Source organism: Siphateles boraxobius, unplaced genomic scaffold (genome assembly GCF_051911475.1).
Source record: "Siphateles boraxobius isolate OS27281-9 unplaced genomic scaffold, OSU_SipBor_1 13, whole genome shotgun sequence".
Classification (NCBI taxonomy): domain Eukaryota; kingdom Metazoa; phylum Chordata; class Actinopteri; order Cypriniformes; family Leuciscidae; genus Siphateles; species Siphateles boraxobius.
Window position 1 is genome coordinate 15,328,028 of NW_027508733.1, and position 21,370 is coordinate 15,349,397.

At 37.5% G+C, this 21,370-nt stretch overlaps 3 protein-coding genes across 7 annotated transcripts; 2 read left to right on the top strand and 1 right to left on the bottom strand.

Moving 5' to 3' along the window:
* Nucleotides 1-39: 39 nt before the first annotated feature.
* On the bottom strand, nt 40-7,148 carry sass6 (SAS-6 centriolar assembly protein). Of its 2 annotated transcripts, XM_077226071.1 has the most exons (17): nt 6,813-7,148; nt 6,597-6,657; nt 6,437-6,516; nt 6,212-6,316; nt 5,963-6,134; nt 5,803-5,880; nt 4,457-4,576; nt 4,110-4,301; nt 3,837-4,031; nt 3,667-3,756; nt 2,684-2,863; nt 2,523-2,604; nt 2,124-2,242; nt 1,816-1,962; nt 1,014-1,096; nt 841-935; nt 40-738 (listed from the first exon to the last, which is right to left on the bottom strand). In XM_077226071.1, the coding sequence occupies exons 1-17, from the start codon at nt 6,875-6,877 to the stop codon at nt 665-667; spliced, it is 1,938 nt and encodes a 645-aa protein (XP_077082186.1). In that variant the 5' UTR covers nt 6,878-7,148; the 3' UTR covers nt 40-664. The 2 variants fall into 2 exon arrangements, with proteins under 2 accessions (XP_077082186.1, XP_077082187.1); XM_077226072.1 differs by lacking the exon at nt 1,816-1,962.
* Nucleotides 7,149-7,173: 25 nt separating this feature from the next.
* Nucleotides 7,174-12,582, top strand: lsm7 (LSM7 homolog, U6 small nuclear RNA and mRNA degradation associated). Its single transcript, XM_077226074.1, has 4 exons — nt 7,174-7,257; nt 7,512-7,602; nt 7,706-7,777; nt 11,874-12,582. Exons 1-4 carry the CDS (start codon nt 7,252-7,254, stop codon nt 12,014-12,016), a joined length of 312 nt encoding a protein of 103 aa, XP_077082189.1. The 5' UTR covers nt 7,174-7,251; the 3' UTR covers nt 12,017-12,582.
* A 1,142-nt stretch (nt 12,583-13,724) lies between these two features.
* tmprss9 (transmembrane serine protease 9) lies at nt 13,725-21,366 on the top strand. 4 transcript variants are annotated; one of them, XM_077226078.1, is made up of 16 exons: nt 13,725-13,879; nt 14,390-14,507; nt 14,711-14,886; nt 14,974-15,101; nt 15,192-15,259; nt 15,363-15,538; nt 15,614-15,655; nt 15,740-15,853; nt 16,508-16,673; nt 16,759-17,033; nt 17,701-17,843; nt 17,926-18,313; nt 18,906-19,074; nt 19,174-19,439; nt 19,934-20,070; nt 20,374-21,366. In XM_077226078.1, exons 3-16 carry the CDS (start codon nt 14,754-14,756, stop codon nt 20,533-20,535), a joined length of 2,367 nt encoding a protein of 788 aa, XP_077082193.1. In that variant the 5' UTR covers nt 13,725-13,879; nt 14,390-14,507; nt 14,711-14,753; the 3' UTR covers nt 20,536-21,366. The 4 variants fall into 4 exon arrangements, with proteins under 4 accessions (XP_077082193.1, XP_077082192.1, XP_077082190.1 ...); XM_077226076.1 differs by having other exon boundaries at nt 13,780-13,879; nt 17,698-17,843; XM_077226077.1 differs by lacking the exon at nt 14,390-14,507 and having other exon boundaries at nt 13,745-13,879.
* The last annotated feature ends 4 nt before the right edge of the window (nt 21,367-21,370 follow it).

The following is a 21,370-nucleotide window of genomic DNA, read 5'->3' on the forward strand; positions in this document are numbered from 1 at the left end:
TGTTTTTATATTTCACTTCCATAGTAAAAAGACAAACAATTTTTCAAACTGCATATTAGAATTTATTCACTTGTCCTAAAATTTCGCTACTGATGAACAAGCAGCCAAACTGCAATCCATGATAAACAGATAACAAACTTCACTATATTAAACCATAAATACAATAATATAAATGTACACACCATAATATATATACAGCTTTACACAGCAAACCACAGTCAGTTTGTCATCAACCAATCAAGTACTTTAAATCTTTATACCAAAAAAGCCAATTGAATGAATGGGACTATTTGAGAATACAAAACGACAGCTCTCTGACTGGCAAAAGGTGAGTTCATTTTTAAAGAGACCGTTCTTGTATGGCACAAACAAGTTTAAGACACTGAAAAGAGTTTTTTAGGCACCATAGACTTATAGGACCAAAAACAGCACCATTATAGTTTGACAAATTGGTCCCATGTTTAGGGTTATCATTCAAGGAATCTCTTTGTAAACAGATTGAGAAATTGGTTTAAAAATAAATCTGTTTTAATAAATTATTGAAAATATTTGAAACAAACAAGACCATCATCTGCATGGATACTTTGCAATGCCTTAGCATCTTAGTAGTGGCGTTCACAGTAACTGTAGTGATGAATAGAGGTCCATATAAACGTGCTGTTCATCATACTGGGAAATACGCAGAAGCTGCGGCCGGTGCCGCTTTTGCTCCAGCCGTGTTCAAAGGCTTAGGGACGTCTGCAGGTAGAAGGCATTTATATTAAATATAAAATGTAATGTATTAAATCTCCTTACAAGTATAGCAATTAGGAATAACTGGATAAAATGGTTGTCACTTGCCTCTATTTAGATGCATGCTGGGTAGAAGACCGCGGAGAGGAATGCTGTCGTCTCGTCTCTCAAAGTACTTGGAGTCCAGACCTACAGGTTCTCCGCTGTTCAGATCAGAGATACAGTTCAGACACAAGGCTATATTAGAGATCAGGAAGTAAATGAATTAAAGAGGAACTCACTTCTCTTTATTGGAAGGCTGAGCGAGTGTAGAGGGACTCACTTCTGCTGCTGAAGGTTTGCCACTCATAGGGTTAAACTGGACCTAAAATTTAGTTTAGGACATTTTTTATTTGAAAAAGAATTCAACATGGTTTTCTCAGACATTTATAGGTAGCGACTGCCGCTGAAAACAAAGGCCACTGAAAAAAAGAATACAATCTGTATAAAAATGTAATATTTTATTTTAAAAATTATTATATTTTGTAATATTGTTGATTATTCTATTTCTTTTTACCAATTTTATTATAAAAATACTTGTATTATGTATTTTATGCCATTTAGAAAATAATAACATTTATATATATACACATATATACATATATATATATTTTTTTTCTAATAAATGTTATAAAATTGTTTAAAAATATAAATAAAAAAAAGCATGATAAAATATGTAATTGGAGAAAATAAACGTTATAAAAATTTGGAACGCTAAAATATTTGCCCAATTATGCATCAATAGGTTTTTCTGTCATTTTTCATTTTTCTGTCAAGCTACATGAATTAAACATTGTACTCTTTTTTCAAATGGCAGTTTTCCATCTGCTGTTGCTATAATAAATATGCTACTTGCTAACATTATTGTAGCAACCCATGCAGATAAACCATTATTTGACTACAAGAAACAGATGCAAAAATAAATAAATAATATATTGGATATAAGTGTGAACAGAGACTACAATAAAGACAAGCAAACCACAGAAAAACAGGAGATGCATGAAGGAAAAGATGGTATGAGAGAGAAGAGGAGACGAGGCCTGCCTTTGGTCCAGACGTCTGATTGTGCAGTGTCAGGACAGAGCGGGTTCCTGAGCTCACACAGGAAAGAGGAAGAGGATATTTGGAGTTTATCGTAGAGGTGATGGGGAAACCCTGTCCCAAAGACGAGGGGAAACCTTTGCTATCAAGCTAGAGAAGAGAAGAACGGCTACATCATTTCAAAGAAAAGTCCAATCTGACATGCAAACGATCAAACTGATGGTTACTGTATGATATCCAGCTACATCAAGCAGACAAAAAAAAACCTGTTTGGTGGAATTTATGCTACATCTTCAGTGATGTGTGATTACCATATTGTGAGAGACACTTCCTGATCTCAGCCCTGCGGCGGGCGTCTCGAACATTCCCAGAGTTTCCTGCTTCCGACAGAGCTGGTTCTCATTCAGCTGCTTGTTCAGCCAAGTTATAACTACACGAATGCATAGGGATACGAAAAGCAGAAAAATACAACGAAAATTATACAGTATATAATAGATTTTATTCCATTAAAATAATATATATTTCTATTAAAAAGGTAACAGAATAAAATTAAATAAAACTATAATACACATATTTTTATACTTAATAAAATAGATAAATCAATTTAAAATACATACATTTAAATACATATACATAGAGAGGCATCTCTCTCTCTCTATATATATATATATATATATATATATATAAATTTATTTATTTTTTGTACTAACCATTCTCATTGGTTTTTAACACTTCCCTGCTCTCGTCCAGTTTCTGAATTGTAGCTTCCAATTGCTCCTTTAATCTTGCCGCCTAAAAACAACAAAGACTGTTGGTAAAAAGAACTGTTCTGGAATGTGTGTTGGCAGCACATGTGGGGTTGATACGGTACCTCGTCCTCTTTCTGTCGGAGCCGTTGTTGGGCGTCCTGCAGTTCTCGCTGCTCCCGTTGCAGTTTCTCCGTAGTTTCCTGCAGGATCTTTTCTTGAGACACGGTCACTGTGTTCTTCACCTTGATCTTCCCCACTAGAGCCTTCAGATCCCCCTGAAGCTTCTTGATGATGCCGTTCGCCTGCAGTGGGAATTCAGGATTAATCCGACTGTATACAGGGTTTCTGCAGGTTTGATGAAGGTACATTTGAGACCTTTTTAAGACCAAATAAAGAAAATGTAAGTAATAAATTGAATGGAACAATACGTCAACATGTTCTCTAAATGAGAAACACAAGGAGTTGTATTTTAGCAACACTTTAGGGTTTGAAAATTCAACTTCTAAGAGATATTCATTACTTTTCAATTCATTTTACAAAAAAGTAGCTCGAATAGCTCTGAATATGGCACTATCTTTTACTGAATCTCCTGATCGCATTGCAAAAAAGATGTTCTTCCTCAGTATTTCTGTCTTGTTTTATGTAAAGATCCTTAAATCCAGATGCATTTACTAGAGATACTAAATGACAAAAAATGAAGTCTTGTTTTCTGTGAAATTGATCAAAATGAAGTGAGAACAAATAACTGGAAATTGGCTCAGAAAGATTCAGTTTTGATAACTCATGATATTTGTTCTTTTAAACAAACTCACTTTATTTTTTCCAGTTTTTCAAGACTTTATTTTACATTTGCATCTCAAGTACGTGTATCTTGATTTAAAGTTGTTTAAATATTAGCATTTGAAAATGGGCCAAAAATACTAGCAAGATATTCTCTCTTTTTTTTTTTTTTGCAATGCATGCAACATTTCATGTCATGGCTATGAATTTAAGACTTTCAGCTCTGATTTAAGACCTTTTTAAGGTAGAAATTTTGTGTAAGACTTTTTTTATAGCACCGGCAGAAACCCTGGTATGAGTAATTCAGTTAAATTCAGACGCAAACCTTGATGAGCTCCTCCGACAGGGATTTCACAGTGGTCTCCAACTTGCCGATCTGAAGTTGCATGCTTTCTGCACTTCCTTCAACAGAGTTCTAGCAAAAAATCAATATAAAAATGAATGAATACAAGGATCCGCCCATGTCAGATTTCATCTCAGCAGAAATGTGCTGACCTTCTGCTGCTGTGTGGCTTCCAGCACCTCTCTGGTCCGCATCACGAGCTGGTCTTTATCTTTAATCTCCTGCTCTACGACAGCCACTCGTGTCTGCAGCTGGTTGACCAGACGCTCTCTCTCGTGGCATTCGGTGTCGAGGCTGCTGTTCTCCCTCCTCAGCGACAGAACCTGCTGCTTTGACCTCTGACACTCCTGGACCAACAACACATAGTTAAACCATCAGATTTTCTTGTGATTGTCAGACCATATCCTTCTAGATAAATATCGCACCTCTTCCAGGCTGGCCAGTTTGGCTTTGAGGTCTCGAATGCTGGAGTCGCTCTTGTATTTCTTGTCGGTGAGCTCCCTGTTGGCCAATTCCAGCTCAGAGACTTTGGTTTGGAGCTGCTGGGTGCTTCTGTGATGAGACGACTCAAGTTCCTGTCGCAGCTGTTCGTTCTGCTGCTGCAGACGCGCTTGTGTCTAATAACACAATTGAAAAATAACATCAGTCTCTGCTCTGAAGAGATAAAATTTGAAATAAATATATTAGTTTTTAGCTTTCTGATGGAAATGTTTTCCCCCATATCAAGAAAATCTCCAGTGCATTGAGCAGTGAAATGCCCATGTCAGATCACCTCCAGAGCATTTTCCCGCTCAGCTGCGAGATCCTGCATGTGTCTGCTGGACAGAGACGTCGTTTGGGACGTCCATTCAGACCGGAGTTTGTCCAACTCTCGACTTTTCTCAGACAGGGTCTGGAGGAAAAATCATAATTACGTAATAAATAATTAAATTAATCAATATAATTACTATAAAATCAAAATGGTTAGTACATTATTATAATATAATTAATACTAATACTATATATACACATGTATATATAGCAGCTATACAGAAAATCATATTGATGATCTTCATGGCTTTAGCAGATTAGAGTTGGGCGATAATATTGTTACATTTTGCTTCAAAATAAAAGTCAAGCATTTGAGATTTGTTATATGTACTGTTTTACGTGAATACTGTATATATGCAGGTAAAGTAGGATACACTATACATCCAAATTTTAATATAATGCTGGGCAATAATATAGTTGACTTTTTTTTGATTAAATATTACAATCAAGCTGGGCAATACTATAGTTTATATTTTTGCCCTTTTCATCAAAAAAAACTTACTGGGCGATAACAGTTTATGTTTTTTGACAAAAAAGGTGATAAAATAGTTTACATTTTTTGACGAAATATAACAATCTAGCTGGGTGATAATACAGTTTATATTTTTGCCCTTTTCAAGCTTGGCAATAATACAGTTTATGTTTCTTGACAAAATATGAGATATTACAGTGTATGTTTTTTTGACAAAACAAGTTTATATAGTTTATGTTTTTTGATGCAATATAACAATCAAGCTGGGTGATAAATAATTTTTTTGACGATATAGGCAAAAAAATAGGCTACGTTTTTTGATGGAAAAGATACATGATATTCTACGTTTTTTGACTCAATATAACAAATAAAGCTGGGCGATAATATATTTTACGCTTTGTGACAAAATAGGTGATGATATAGTTTACATGTTTTACAAAATAGGCGATAATATAGTATATATTTCTTGACAAAAAATAACAATCAAGTTGGGCGACAATACAGCTTATGTTTTTTGATGAAATATTACAATCAAACTGGGCGATAACGGTTTACGTTTTTTTGCCAATATAACAATCAAGCAGTGGAGATTTTATATAGTACACGCCGCTTAACATGATTGTACTGTATCCGGGTAAGGTTTGATATAGGCTACTTGTAGTTGTACAACTCATTTTTAAAAATGAATATATTATTAATATTAATTTATTTGGTGATACTGACCTGTGAGTACCAAGCCTGTGAGGTTTTGCTCAATTTATAACAATTTGGTGGTTATACTGTAAATAATACATATATTAATTAACTTTAGAGAAATCCTCGTGAATTTGACTGACTTGCTGTGCATAATTTAGCTGTCTTGTCAGATCTTCCTCGGTCTTTCTCAACTTCTGTTCCAACTGCTGCTTTTCCTCCTGAAAACAGATATATTAAAGATGCATTCATCCAAGCGAGCAGGATATAGACATAGTCAAAGTCCATGATGATGAGTTGTACCTTTACAGTAGACAGACATGTGGCCAGATACTTCTTAATATCTGTATCAGATCCCGGGAGCAGTTTCAGAGAGAGATGTGTGAGGTGTTTAAAAGCGTTTGTCTCCACAATATTAAGGTTTGAAGGACCGTGGTCGAACGCTGATGAAGCTGACGTGAGCTGCAACAGGAACCTGAAAAGAAACAGTTCTTACAACCAATACACATTAAGAAAAGATTTATGAGAGATGATATTTAGATAATCTCTCACCGTGGGTTTTCTCTGTCCTGTTCAGAGATGCACTGCTCAAGTAAGTCTATGAATTTCTGTGGGAATGATGTGAAATCTATTAAAAGCCCTTGTTGTACTTTTAAGCTGTGAAGGAAACCAAATAATGATTATTACACTGAAAATCTCACATTGAGTTAGATATTACTGTGCTGACAATAAATATGGATCATTGTTTTAAAAAGGGAGCAGATCAGATCACTATACCTCTGAAAATCTTCCTCTGATATCACAAGATTGTATAAAAAGTAAAGATCAGTATCATCCGTCAGCCGTACAATCAAATCCTGTTGATAAAACAAACAGAAAGACATAAGACAAATGCTTTACATTCATAAGTAATAATGTAATAATGCTAATTTATTACCTTTCTATGGACAGGATTTGATAATAGCTGCAGTTCAATGCTGATGCGAATGACTGAACGTCTGTAATGTAAAACAGCATAATATATAAACACATTTAGACCATTAATAGTCTCCAAAAACAATTTACTGTAACATACATGACAGTTAAAGATAAAAAACCCAAACACTTTTAGGTCTTATTATGTTCAAATATACACATACACAATCACTATTACCTCTCATCGGTCTCTCTATTCTTCACCTGCACCTGTAATCTCTTGTTAAAAAGTAGTTCCATCATTTTGAGTTCATGTAATCATACAAAAAGCGGTAATAATCATAAAAAAATAGCAGTTTTTTTCGTGTTTTTAAGTTGTTGAACGAGTCATTTGTTTTTTCGCGCTTCGCTCCCGCGTTTGTCCGTTTCTCACCGGATGTGCTGAGCGCCTCAACCTAATCACGCGTATTATCGAATTTCAACATATTTATTTTTTAACAATCGTAAAAGACAAATATATACAATTGAAGTTGTGTTTGATCTATATTTGTGGGTGTTTAAGGCTGATAAAATTAAAAATCTTTTCTGTTGGACTTCACCAGCGCGTGTTGTGATTGGACGAGAAGCAGGCGTCAAACGTCAACGCCGAGTGGGCGGGGCGTAGAGGAGTTTTGAACATGGCGGTGAGTAGCCCGAACGTTTCCACACCGTTAACTATATAAACGCTTGTATGGTCGCACGGGTTTTATAAATAAACACGTAAGCACATACATGTCTTGTGAACTCTGAAAGTTCGAAATGTAGTAACTAGAGCCTGCTGGTTATTGTAAATTTGATGTGTTGTGTATTATTGAGGAGCTAAGCTACATAATAAGACACTGGGTCTGATAAATATTACACACAGGCCTGTTATATAATATGTGGTTTTGATTTTCAGGATAAAGATAAGAAAAAGAAGGAGAGTATTTTTGATTTGTCGAAATACATCGACAAACATATAAGAGTAAAGTTCCAAGGAGGTCGTGAAGGTGAGACAGTTGCTTCATAAGATAAAATAGGGGTTTAACTAATTCATATATTATGCTTAACTCAATTTCATTGAATTTAACATTCATTGTTTCCAATTTTCAGCAAGTGGTGTCTTAAAAGGCTTCGACCCGTTGTTGAATCTTGTGTTGGATGGCACCATTGAATACATGCGAGGTAAAATCTCATTTATTTCGTCCTCTTTTTCATGGGTTTTCAAACTGGGATCTGTGTAAAAAATTTAAAAAATATATTTATTTATATATTTAAAAAAATATTTAAAAAATAACTTAAATAAATAATGTAACATAATAAAAGCATAGAAGCTAAATATTTTCCCTATAATATTTTGCAAACTATTTTTCATAGTATAAATTGGGTCATAATGCAGTAGTTAAAGCTGCAGTCCGTACATTTTTGGGGTTAAAAATTATCAAAAATAAATTTGAGCAAGTAAATAACCAGCCTGTGGTCAACTATCTGATTTCCTGATTTCAAAACGGTAAGCTTGTAATGATGTTTTTAATTCCAGTGGTACGGGTGGATTTCCGTGGGAAATTCGAGCATGTCTTTGCATCATTACGTCACATCTGTACACATAAAGAAGGTGTATATTACTAGTAGGCTATATTGTGTGTGAGGATGTTGGAGGTGGAGATTTATAACCTTTTCTCTAGGGCTGAGACGGTTACCGCAATACCGTGGTCACGTGACTCCAACCGCGGGTCTGAGCTCGTCACCGTCATCACCGCAAAAAAAAGCATTGGCCTGCACATGTGTGTACGTTGGGTCTAATGACATGGATTCATTGATTCTAATGACATGGATTATGTGTAATGATATTGTGTCTTAAATGGATTCAAGGTTTTCTAAACAAAACTTATCATCAAATGATAGCGCAAATCCGATCTTTCGCAAGGTGGGGAGCACAATGTTCCATGACACATAATAACATTACATTTGTATTAGAGATGCGCGGATGGGCTATTATTATTTCATCCGCAACCGCATCACAAAACTCATCATCTGTCTGCCATCCATCCGCACCAACGTTTTTTGATCAATTTTCAAAACCGCATCCGCGGCGCTGACTGTTTTAAGGTCTGAGCAATGCGAGGCGCTGCTGCCGCGAGGCTAGAAAACTCTTGGCTGTTCTAGAAAGGAGACTGATCCAATGCAGCAAAGATATTTAAAGGCTAAAGTCCCTAGTATAGCCTATTGGCTATGTTGTATCCCCAGAATATCGGCAGTGAACTCCGTCTCCGATCGGCGCACAGGGATAAAAATAAGTAAATAAATAGTCTGTAATAGGGATGGCGAAAACTAAACATTTTCTTGACCGACCACCGAGCCTCATTAGCCGGTTGAAACCGGTTAACCGATTAGTTTAAAAAAATATGCCACGCTATTTGAAATAACAGCCATTTCGAGCCGCGCCTGTAATTTCGCAACTCTGTCGCATCTCTCTCTGCCTCCCGCTCACACACACACACACACACACACTGCCCCGGCGCCGCGCTTCCACTCACGTAACTTTTTTAAAATCCCCTACAGCGCGAAACATGAGTCCCGCAAACGCGGGGCCGAGGAGCTTGTATGTAATCGGAGGACAAATGGCTCCTTAGTTTCGAAATGGTTTGGGTACAAGGTGATCGCGTTGAAAATAAAGGCGTTAGTCTAGCGTTAGAAGCTCATTTGAAACATTGCAGCGGCTCATTTAAGAAAATGACAGCTTCGAACAGACTCCGATTAGTTTGAGGTAACGTTAGTGCTAACAATAATAAAGAAAGATGATGATCATCATCACCTTATCTGTTACCACTGAAATGTAGATGTAATGTATTTCTACAGTATTACTACTGTATTTAAGCACTGTATCACACAAGTTGCAACTTACTGTGTCATTCTTTTTGGTGAAATGGTCCCACACACTAACGTTACGTTTCTTTGCACGCTTCATCCTGTCGTCTGCCCTGGCTCTAACCTCCAGTGTTTTAGCCTATAGCCTTTACTTTTCGCAAACCGTGTGAGCGTGCGAACCCAAACGCTGTGACCTCGCGCCAAATGTTTTTATTGGTTTATTAAGTACAAACAGCCGAGTTATGAAAAATTGAGTGTGAGGGATTTGTTCACTTCACACAAAAATATCTTCGAATAAGATGGCTAACTGTAGTAGCGTTTAGTCCACTGTCTATAATAGCCTAATTTAGAGATCACTTTTTTTTTAACCGACTACCGACAACATTGATCGGTTAACGTTGAGACGGTCAACCATCGGTCAAACGGTCATCGGTTAGCATCCCTAGTCTGTAACGCACATCTGCAAACCTGACCTTATAGGCTACTACTCCTTTAACTTAAAATTTTATCATTTAGAGATATCGAAATTTTATCAAGTAGGCCTAGCTTATACGCCGAGTTTCGATTCATTTATGAGACGAGCTCCAAGAGATTGCACCGGCGCTTCCACATCCTCCTGATTATATGTCTGCTATATTTGCTTCTTATTTATTAATTCCAGGCAATTTGTAAATGAAACAGTGATTAAAATTAAGATACAATTTATACAAAACGAAATTCAATTTAAAGAAAGGCTTTCTACAAAACAAAACTTAATAAAGTGGTCAAAATCATGTCTGACCCATCTTATGATCCTATCTTACTCATGCTGTTCACTTTTTATATAATCGACGGGTTGGTATTTAAAGCGGTTTACCGCAATAACGCGGGAATATCTTGCTTTTGAACCGCGGTTAGAAAAAATCCATACCGCCCCAGCCCTACTTTTCTCACAGCACTTGATATAATTAAACTTATTAATTTGATGGCGGATCCAGAAATGTTCAAACGACAATCACTAGTGACAACTGGAGATTCACCCGTTGTAAAATGCAAAAGACTTCGTTCATACTTCGGAGTGGCTACAGAAAAAAAGAGACTACAACCGGGCCCATGCGAAAACAAGGATAAATATCGGAAGGGCTCTTGAAAGTGAAGGGGTTCAAAACGGATGGAGAGGCGGCTTTATTTTTTTCGTGCATCGGAATATTGAATAATGCAATAAATATGCATCTGATTACAGATACGTGCATTTGTATTTCGAAGAGTACCATTTCTAAGAAACATTAATTTCTTGATATTACAACACACATTAGACTGCATAGAAATGGAAACTACAGGTAGCCCTAATACACATTAAATATAGTCACGCATTGCTGATGTTGTTAACATTAACAATTTGAGAACAAAGTATAATTTGCACGGTTTGACGTGATATGAAAAGCGATCGTTAGATATAATCAGCAAGATTTGCTGCAATGCTTTTTTCCCCTTAGTTGGTCAGAACAAAAGTGGATGTTTGTTACTTGTTCAGATCACATTTTCAGGTGAAAATTCTTATGTTGGTCATACTTTCAAAAAGTATAATCTGTGATTCTGAATGACAGTATCCACACTGGCGCGGCGACTGACAGCCGCACATTCTGCTCAAAACATTGGATTCATCCGCGCTGTGCCGTGCCGAGGCACAACCCACGTAAAGTTGATAATTCCGCGAATAACTGCAATTGCAGATTTCGAACAGAGATTGCGACAAAAAGGTAAAACTACGGACTGCAGCTTTAACATTTGAAGTGGATAAAAAGTGTTGATCAAAGTTCGTAAATGACAAATGTTAACTACTGTACATGAAAATATATAGTTGTATTCTGAAGCTTAAAATACAGCTATATATTTTCAAGGCACATATTTATGCATTTACTTATAGTGTGGTCTGTTTCAGAAACCAGCAAATTTATGCACAGACAATATAAAAAAACAAAGACGACGATTCGATATAGAGCTGTTACTGTATGACTTGTGATCTCTGACACATCACTGTCCTTTACTGACTACCTTTCACAACTGTCTTGATAATGGCAGGTATGTAAAATCTTTTAAATGACTCCCATGAGAGCTGAATTGTGACTAATGTTGCTCTAGAGTGACGTAAAAGTCACATGAATTCCAATATGAATGTTCAGACTGAGGTCGCATTGCAAAACATCCGACCTGTATTGGATTTAGTGTCCCAAATCAGAATTGAAAAGATCTGGAGAAAAACAGATCTGTCACGTATGAGCAAAAAAAAATCGGATTTGGCCCATATTTGATGGTAACCTAAAAGATTGAAAACCCTTTCTTTACCTGAGCATTTTATTCTCTTTTTTTAAAAAGCTTTTTATTTAGGATCATTGTTTATTATTCCTAATCACATCCTGATGATTCTGAACAGATCCGGATGATCAGTACAAGCTGACCGAAGACACCAGACAGCTCGGTCTGGTGGTTTGTCGAGGGACGTCCGTCGTGCTTATCTGTCCACAGGACGGGATGGAGGCCATTCCAAACCCTTTCATTCAACAGCAGGATGGATAATATTCAGCCTTTTTTTTCTTGCATTTTGTAGATGCCTGGTAAAAAAAAAGGATAGTTTTTGTTAGGTCTGAAATCATGAAAAATGTAACATTTTGTATTTAGACTCAGGATAAATGTGTTGTGGTTGGTTTTGTTTCTGTTTATGAAACTCATGTTTTGTTTGTTAATAATGGTTTTGAATTATAAGGCATGTTTTCTGTTCATGAAAATAGGTGCGTAATACTGCCCTGGTTCTTTTAGTGTTGTTTTGCTACTGACGTTCATTTGGACCATAATAAACATCTGGGATTTAACCATTTCTAATTCAAGCAAAAACAAAGACTATGCCTGTACCTCAAAGGGTGGATCCCACAGCTTTACCTACCAGAAAGCTTTTGTACACACACACACAAACAGTTGGACATTGTCAGCAAGCTTTCACGGAACATCATTTGTATAATATTTTGAAGGCCTTGAGTTTCAAGACGCCTTGAGAAAACATTCTTGTTTACTTTTGTGGTGTCCTCTACTCTGTTTTACATTTACAAAACTAAATCCTTAGATTAAAGACTCAGTCATGGACCCTTCCCTATTTGTGTGATTTTTTCCTCCCCTACTTTTGTTAAATTAATGCATACACTTTGTTAATAGGTATAACAGCAGAACTACTTTCACATACAGGTGATCATGCAAGTTCCTAAAATCTTGCAAGGAAACGAGGGTTTTTCCAACCTTTTAATGGCTATCAGATTGAGATGAGCTATTCATGCTTCTTAGCACAGCCACAAAGACCTGCCTGTAACCTTTCTAGATTTACTTTAGGTGGGAAACCGTATGTACATCAATATAGTCACTAGTTACAGTATAGTTTTCACTCTGATATTTAACGCAATACGTGTGAGGCTAATCGAGTTTTGTTGGTCGCTTCATTTGTGATGGTGGTTTTCTTGCAGTTATGAATGAAAGGCTGTGTGTCTTGCCTTGCTGGTGCTCTTTTGAACAGCAGGACTTTCCAGATTTTATCAGTGCGAACTGGCACCCAAGTCTGGGCTTTATTGGGTAACACAGTTATAGTGGTTCAGGGTCTGTTAATTGTTGGTTAACTTTAGAGGGGTCTGTAAGAGGAGCTGCTGTCTGAAGACGGGCCAACTCTTAATACTATTCCAGGTCAGTAGAAGTCTGAGGAGAGGTGGTCTAGTAAGCAAAGTTGCATTTCATTTTGCACAGTAGAATAAACCTATGTGGGGGGAAAAAAATGTAAATATATATTAAATAAATTAAAAATATATCACATTCAATACATAAATAAAATGAACATATATAAATCTAAAAAATGAGAAGCTACAAAAATACATATATGAGAAAATATATAGATACATCATAAAATATATTAAAAAAAATATTTGTAATTTTTTTTATTTTTTGGGCAGGGAAAATACAAAATAACATTACTGCACAGCACTTGCTCTCTCTATACGCTTTTAGCTAATTTGCAGCATTTGTCACTGGGTGGGCTTTTAAGAAATTTGAAACTATTTGCAGTTTAAGCTTCTGGTTTTGTTTTGGATTGAGGTTATTTTTTAACCCCTCCCAGGAACAACAGTCTATTGTTTCTTTAAATCCCTTAAATGTCTTAAGTTGGTATTGTGAGAAATAATAGAGGATTTTTAAAAAAAAGTATATATATGTTGTAGCACCGGCCAATCAAAGACCTCCCCCGCCCTCACCTGTGTAAAGCCACGCCCACATGTAGACCTCTAGCGCAAAACAGCGCTGCATTCTATACAGTCTCAAAAGTTGTTGTGCGGTTTATTCGGACGTCAATGTTTGAAGTTTGTAAATGTAAAGATCAGATGCGTCAGTGACCAAATGCTGTCTGAAACGGTGAGAAACCATTCTATTCAATTCTTCCTAGAATTGTGCCAGTAGTTATTACACCCACAGTTTTAATGCATTTGTTTCTAGCTCCTCAGAGTATTTGAACAGTTTGAATTTATTTTTGATTTTTTAAAACGAAAATAATATTTTCTTGCATTATTTTACAGTATTATAGCCATTTCACATTTGATATGTTGCATTGTATTTGTGAATGCATAAACCATCATTATTTAGCAATGTAAGTTTTTATTGGCATAAATATAGTCAGTATACTACCACTGTTTTTACCACTTTACTATACTGTTTTTAGTATGCTTGTTTGTAATGCGTTGTTGTGACCAGACATAACATTTATTTATTATATGTGAGTTTTCATTGGAATATATTGCTTTGTTGAGCCAAACTGTGTGCCCATAACTGCAATTTTATGTGATACCTTTGCATTGTATTTGGAAAGCCTGTAAAAAATAGTTTTGCACTTTGTATTGTTTGTTTATATATTTTTTATGTGCATAGATTTAATCAGAGAGTTGTTGTTGCATTTACAAGCCTGAAGTGAAAAGTAACTTTATCCATACTCTCTGGAACATCAGGCTTCATATTTCTGCGATATAACATCTAAGAATCGACAGAGGTTTGTTTTGGCTTCTCTGAACCACTCCTAGTATTGTCTCATTCTATGGCCGGTGAAATAATACTTTGTCATCCCACGAGATGATTTTCACTCTCGGTACCCAAGGGAGATGCTAATACTTTTGATATCATAAAAACCCAATCCTGTTTTTACCTGGTCATCTGTCTTTATTTCTTACCTCCTTGTGTTCTTGTGTTTTACAGTTTGAATGTCCAGGTTGTGTTGCAGGTTTTTGTATAGACTGAAATGGAGAAGAAAGACTTGGATAAGTGGCCCGAGGGTGATTCACGGCCAGCTTACCTCTCTGCTTCCAAATGTATAACATTAGCCGCAATACTAATTCTTCTCATCATTGGAGCTGCTGTGGGTTTTATGACAGGTTAACGATTTATCTTTTATTTGTCCACAGAATCAACATATTATGATATTTTTGGACACTTATACCAACCTTGTTTTTCCTGTTTAGCCTACTTAATACAAGAGGAACATTATTTCATGGAGACAGTGGAATTGCAAGGACTCAGTTATGATTCAGACCTGCTAGATAAAACATCAGGATTCTCTGTAGTTCTGACCTCGACTCTAAAAGCAAAAGTATGACCAATAACTTGAACGGAAATCTCCAGATTGCAGATGTAAAATTTGTTTTAACAAATGTCCATTGCTATCTTCTCTATTTTAAAGATCAAGAATATATTTACCGCCTCTGCAGTGGCAAATCATTTTACTGACTGTCAGATAGTTGCGTATGGGTAGGTACACTGCTTACATGCCATGTTTTAACTCTAAAACAAGGTTGGGAATTATGTCTGTATATATTTTGGTATTTGATTAAGAGTCTGTGATATCTTTCAGGAATATCAATTCAAATGTGATGACCACTTTTCGTTTGGTCTTCCGGGTTTCTCAAGTCCAGGGGTACACAGAAAACTTCATTCAAGACTTACTTCGCACTGGATTTAAGGCCATGTTGAACGGGAAACCTATCATTGTCCCAGAATACGGAGAGATCAGTAGCATCATCCTTCTTGGTACGCCGGATTCCTATAAAAAAAATTAAGCCAATAATAGTGACATTTTGACATTTTTTTGCTTTCTTTTTTCAGGGGCAAGTGGAAAGTCATTCTATGAGATTAGCAATGACATAAGTAAGCAGAATGTGATAATATTGTTGATCATATAAAGGTTCATTGAAAACTCAGGGTGCTCTAATGTCTTTGTCTTTAATGCAGATAAATGTCCTGAGAACACGTTCACTTGTGACAGTGGCGAATGCATCACAAAGCCAAATCCAGAATGTGACTTTATAACCGATTGTGTTGATGGTTCAGATGAAGCCTTTTGCTGTAAGTGTTACCATCTTGCTATCATGAGTTATTATGCTAACGCTATATTTAACTGTTAGTTTCTTTTTTGTAAGTTTAAGAACTAATTTTGGCCTAAGGTAAAAGATAATTGATTACATTTGACATATTAGTATCAAAATATTTTTAAGACAGGAAAATGTATTTTTTTAAGTTGTGCTTGTTAAGGCAAACATCACGATTACTTAATGTTCGTGATTTAAATAATAATAAATATTATTATTAATAATATTACAAAATTATTAATATTATTATTAATTGTTAAAATGAATTATTAAAACTATTAAGTAATAATATTAATAATAATATTCCTACAGACATGAATGATTCCTCTTAGAACTATTGCCTGACGGACAACAATACTAGTGAGAAAATCAATAGACTTTTATTAAAGAAGTACAAAAGCTATATCTAGGGACAAGAATATCAGCAGCCAGCTATAAACCAGCCAGAACAACTTAGAAACCACCTTGCAAGTACCTTGAATACCCTTGCAAATGAATAGAAACATGGTAACAGCACTAAAACAATCACAGAACCCTAGCATTGTGGTGGCAAGCTGTGCAGTCATATTTTCTTCAGAAAGAATAGGCTTAATTTATGTTCTTTGATTGTTAACCATTGTTTCTCTTATAGCCTGTGGAACACGTCCCGCTATGGCTAACCGTGTTGTGGGTGGTGAAAACGCCCGTCACGGGGAGCTACCCTGGCAGGTCAGTCTCAGACTACGTGGTCGTCATACATGTGGAGCCTCCATCGTCAACGATCGCTGGCTTGTCAGTGCCGCTCATTGTTTTGAAACGTGAGGAAGCATTTCTGTAAGATCTTCATCAGTTCCACATTAGGCACCAATGTATATCTAAAAATGTCTTCCTTATTTACCAAAGAGAAAACGACCCAAAAGATTGGACGGCTCTTGTGGGAGCCAATCTAGTCAGTGGGGAGGAAGGAGAAGCCACCATAGTAAATATCAAGTCCCTGGTTGTCTCTCCGGTCTATGATCCCATGACCACTGACAGTGATGTGACCGTACTGGAGTTGGAAACGCCCTTGACGTTTAACCATTATGTACAGCCAGTGTGTATCCCATCATCCTCTCACATTTTCAGTCCTGGGCAGAACTGCATCGTCTCTGGTTGGGGAGCTCTTAATCAGTACACCAGTGAGTATGTTTGATGTTGTGTAAAGCATCAAAATATACTTTAGCTTGAGTTTGATGAGTTTAACTTACCCCTAGTCTCATGTAGCCAGACCTTCAGACTGACAGCCGAAGGTCTGGACTCTAGCAGCTTCATTGGACAAGGACCACACGAGAGGATGTTTGACTGACATGTAGCGCAACCAATCACAGTTCGCAGAGTTTAGTTGATCCTGATAAGCACTCATTGTACCAGTTGTAAACACGACAGCGATCTTCTTCCATTAGGGGGTTTGGCGTCACGGCATCCTTGTTTCTAGGCGGACCATTAAAGAATGCGACACATCCTGTAGAATCATCCTGTTTAATTCTCCTGGACATCCTGTAGAATTAAACCAGATAATGTTTTTGAAAATCCTGAAGTGTTACCAGTTTAGTGTGCCACATTCATCAGACATTCAGCCAGTGGTTCGTGGGCTTGACATATGAGGCTGAGACTACCTCACCCCTAAACTGCACCAAACTCAAAACAAACTGTGGTTGGTCACTTTAAATGTCAATCAGGTGCTCCTTTCCTGCTTAAGTTGGTGGTTCTCGATCATAATAAGCTTCCATGAAGACCAGCCTTTTTGTCAAAATTGTGACTACTCGAGACGAACCCTTTTAATACTACACCTCTTTTACCAAGTAGGTGAGGTGCCTTCTACATTACAAAAGGCAATCGTGCAGATCATTGACTCGAAAGTCTGCAACAAGACATCTGTATACAGAGGTGCACTCACCCAAAATATGATGTGTGCTGGTTTTCTTCAAGGGAAGGTGGACTCTTGTCAGGTAAGGGTTATAGCAATAATACCTGATGCCCTAAAAAGTGTTTTCACAATTGAATGTTTTAAATGTGGTTTTTGGCCCTCAGGGAGACTCTGGGGGCCCTCTGGTATGTGAGGTGGCCCCTGGGCGTTTTTTCCTAGCGGGCGTGGTGAGCTGGGGAGTGGGATGCGCACAGATCAACAAGCCTGGGGTCTATTCTCGCGTCACCAAACTCCAAAACTGGATTCTGGGCTACACCAAAATTGCACCAACAGTCCAAGTCGCCCCCACTGACCCTAGTGTCACAACCACTGCAGTTCACCTTGTTAAAGCTATGAACAAATCCTCTGAGCTCGCCAGTAATGAATATAATCCAGCTTCTGGGAACTGCAGTGGTAATTATAACTGTGGCGGAGACAAGTGCATCAGCAAGATAAACCCAGAATGTGACAGAGTCGTTGACTGCCCCAATGAGATTGATGAGAAAAACTGTGGTAAATAATCTCTAATAATCTCGATCTCTACAACAGGGGTGCCCAATCCTTTTCCTGGAGGTCTACCTTCCTGGACAATTTGGCTCCAAACCTAATCAAAAACATAGGAACCAGATTGTTAATATTTTCAAAAACACATAATAATTACAAAGAGGTGTGTTAGAGCAGGGTTGAAACTGAGCTCTGCAGGAAGGCGCATCCAGGGTTGATTCTAGGATTGGACACCCCTGCTTAACAACAATCACTTTGGTTTGCACCCACATTAATGAAGTGTGGTTAACTAGCTATTGTAGACCTTATTCTGGGTAGGTGCCATATTTAACTTTACACAAAAGAAACAAGGGTAGTCGTGAATGGTAAATGTACGGGTCCGTTCAATAGTTTGCTCTGTCGCCAATTTTCACATCCAAGTCATTTGTCCACTGGAAGAAAAGCATATTTTCAATGTTGCCTTGACTAATAGACACCAAGGTGCACAACTGTACAACTTATTGAACAGACCATACATGCATCACTTACAGCCTTGTCTTCATTTGGTCCATTAAATTAGTCTGAGGAACAAGAATATAAGGCTCACCTGTTTACTTTGTAGACTGTGGGAATCGTCCAGCCGTGGGACAAGGGAGGATTATCGGTGGCGTCTCTGCCCGGAGAGGTGAATGGCCATGGGTGGGCAGTCTGCAGTACCAACGCACTCACCGCTGTGGAGCTACGCTCATCCACTGCAAATGGCTCCTGACTGCTGCTCACTGCTTCAGAGGGTAGTGTATCACTGACTGGCGACTTCCCAACATGGTCTATTCTTAAAGAGGACAGGAACAGGAAAAGATTTAGTGTTTATTTTGTGTTTTCGTCAATAGTGAGCTGAACACTGCTAGTTGGACAGTAAGTCTTGGGTCAGTCATTTGGTCTGGAGTGGGTGCTCTGGTTATTCCAGTGCAAAGGATCATCTCTCATCCTGCTTTCAATAGCAGCACCATGGACTTTGATGTGGCCTTGGTGGAACTCTCCATTCCCGCCCCCAAGTCCTACACCATCCAGACTGTGTGTTTACCTTCTCCCTGGCATAGCTTCATCAAAACTGTGGAATGCTACATCATTGGATGGGGCGCTGTGAAGGAGAATGGTGAGTTTGGGATACCAACAGGTGACAAGATAAAACCTAAAACCTAGACAAGTAGTTTTTGATATCGTTTTCACACTAGATGTTCTGGTGTGGACCCAGGTTCGATTGAACTTAGTTATATGAAAACTCGGCTGTCTTTCGAACTCAAGTGTATACCAAGGAGCACGTTTTCCGTCTGTTTAGGAAGGGGTCTGTGATTTGACTCACTTGAACTGTAATACATTTAGTGATTAATGTAAATGCAATGCGAAAATTAAATGTTATTATGAATATTTTGCGTAAATTATCAGCCTATGAGTGTGGACCATTCCTTGCATGGGCATGGAGAGACAACTGAATTAGGATCAAACGTACCAAATGTGAAAACGACATAAAAAAGGTCTTCTAGACTTCATCTACATTAAAGCTTGATTCCATAAAGATATGCACATATTTGTGGACTGTATTTGATTAATAGGATCCATTATGATGTATGGTCTGTTTATCCCACATAGGTATGATAACCAATTTGCTGCAAAAAGCACAGGTTAGTGTCTTTGATCAGTGGGACTGCCAGCGAGCTTATGGTGGTGGACTTACCGACAACATGATGTGTGCTGGCTCTATGGAGGGGAACAGGGACACATGTTTGGTGAGTTTGTGAGAATATAAGGGTTTCTGAATACTTTTGTCTGAGAAAAAAAAATCAGCAGTTGCACAGGAGTAGGATAAATCTGAAAGAATTCTTCTGAAGCACTTCTGCACTTACCTGATGATACTTAATGCTCTAAGCCTTTTTTTTTTACCTTAAAACATCCACCGTGCCTCTTAAGCTGATTACGTGACACAGCCCAATGTAATTCAACCATATCCTTGAGTTTTCAGCAGACTTCTTTAAATGTCATACCTTCCATAAAAACACGAATGAACGCAGTGGTCTTCTCTTCTTCTGCAGGGAGACTCAGGAGGCCCTCTGGTGTGCCGGGAACCCCAGGGCCGTTGGTTCCTGGCCGGGGTGACCAGCTGGGGTCATGGCTGTGGTCGAATTGGCTTCCCGGGAGTTTACATGCAGGTCACGTCTGTCAGAGAGTGGATATCTATATACCTCCCTTTTTAAAAATATGATCCAGAAATGTCGTCCACCATCTGTCTCGCAAGTGATGTGCAGATGTGTCTCTCAACTGAAGATGCATGAAACTCAAATGGATGACTTTACCAACATGTTCACTCTACTGTCAAAATATTTATTTGTGGTATTTATTAACATTGCATTCTGGTGTACGATGCATTAGCCCTTGAAATGCTTTTTGCAGTTTAGGAAAAAAACCATAAGGTCTCCATGAAATCTGCAGATTTTTATGCAATTCTGCCCTGATTTTGAAGGGAAAAAATGCTCCAATTCAGCAGGTTGCAGATCCCGTGTGGACCTAAGCATAACCAATATGGCTTAAAAATATGTACAAATAATGATCAATGAGAAGTGGTTTTCACTTCAGATGGAAGATAATAAAATATGGCGACATTTGCTTGCCTTAAGTTCTTGATAAATTCTAATTTCAAGAAATAAAGGGATCCCCCTTCTCATTTCACCAGCAGAATTTATATTCCTGTAAAGTTGGAAATTTTTAACCACATATTTTGCAACCACATGGTCCCTTTGAACATAAGTGTATTCTTGTGTTATTAAGACAGAACCAAACTTCAGTACAAAAGTCTGTGCCATTAAACAAGATTAATTTCAAACTGTTGCTCCGCCATGACAGTTCTTGACCAGGCTGTAGAATAAGAGTTTGTGAAAATTCATGCTATAACGCAGCTTGAGGCAATGCTGAGAAAGCAAAATGTAAGTTCATTTACTTGATTAGTGTGTTTCAGGCCTAATTTGTACGAATGGTGCTATATCTGTTAACCTGTTATTTCATCAATAAAACAAAAACATCAATAAAAATGGA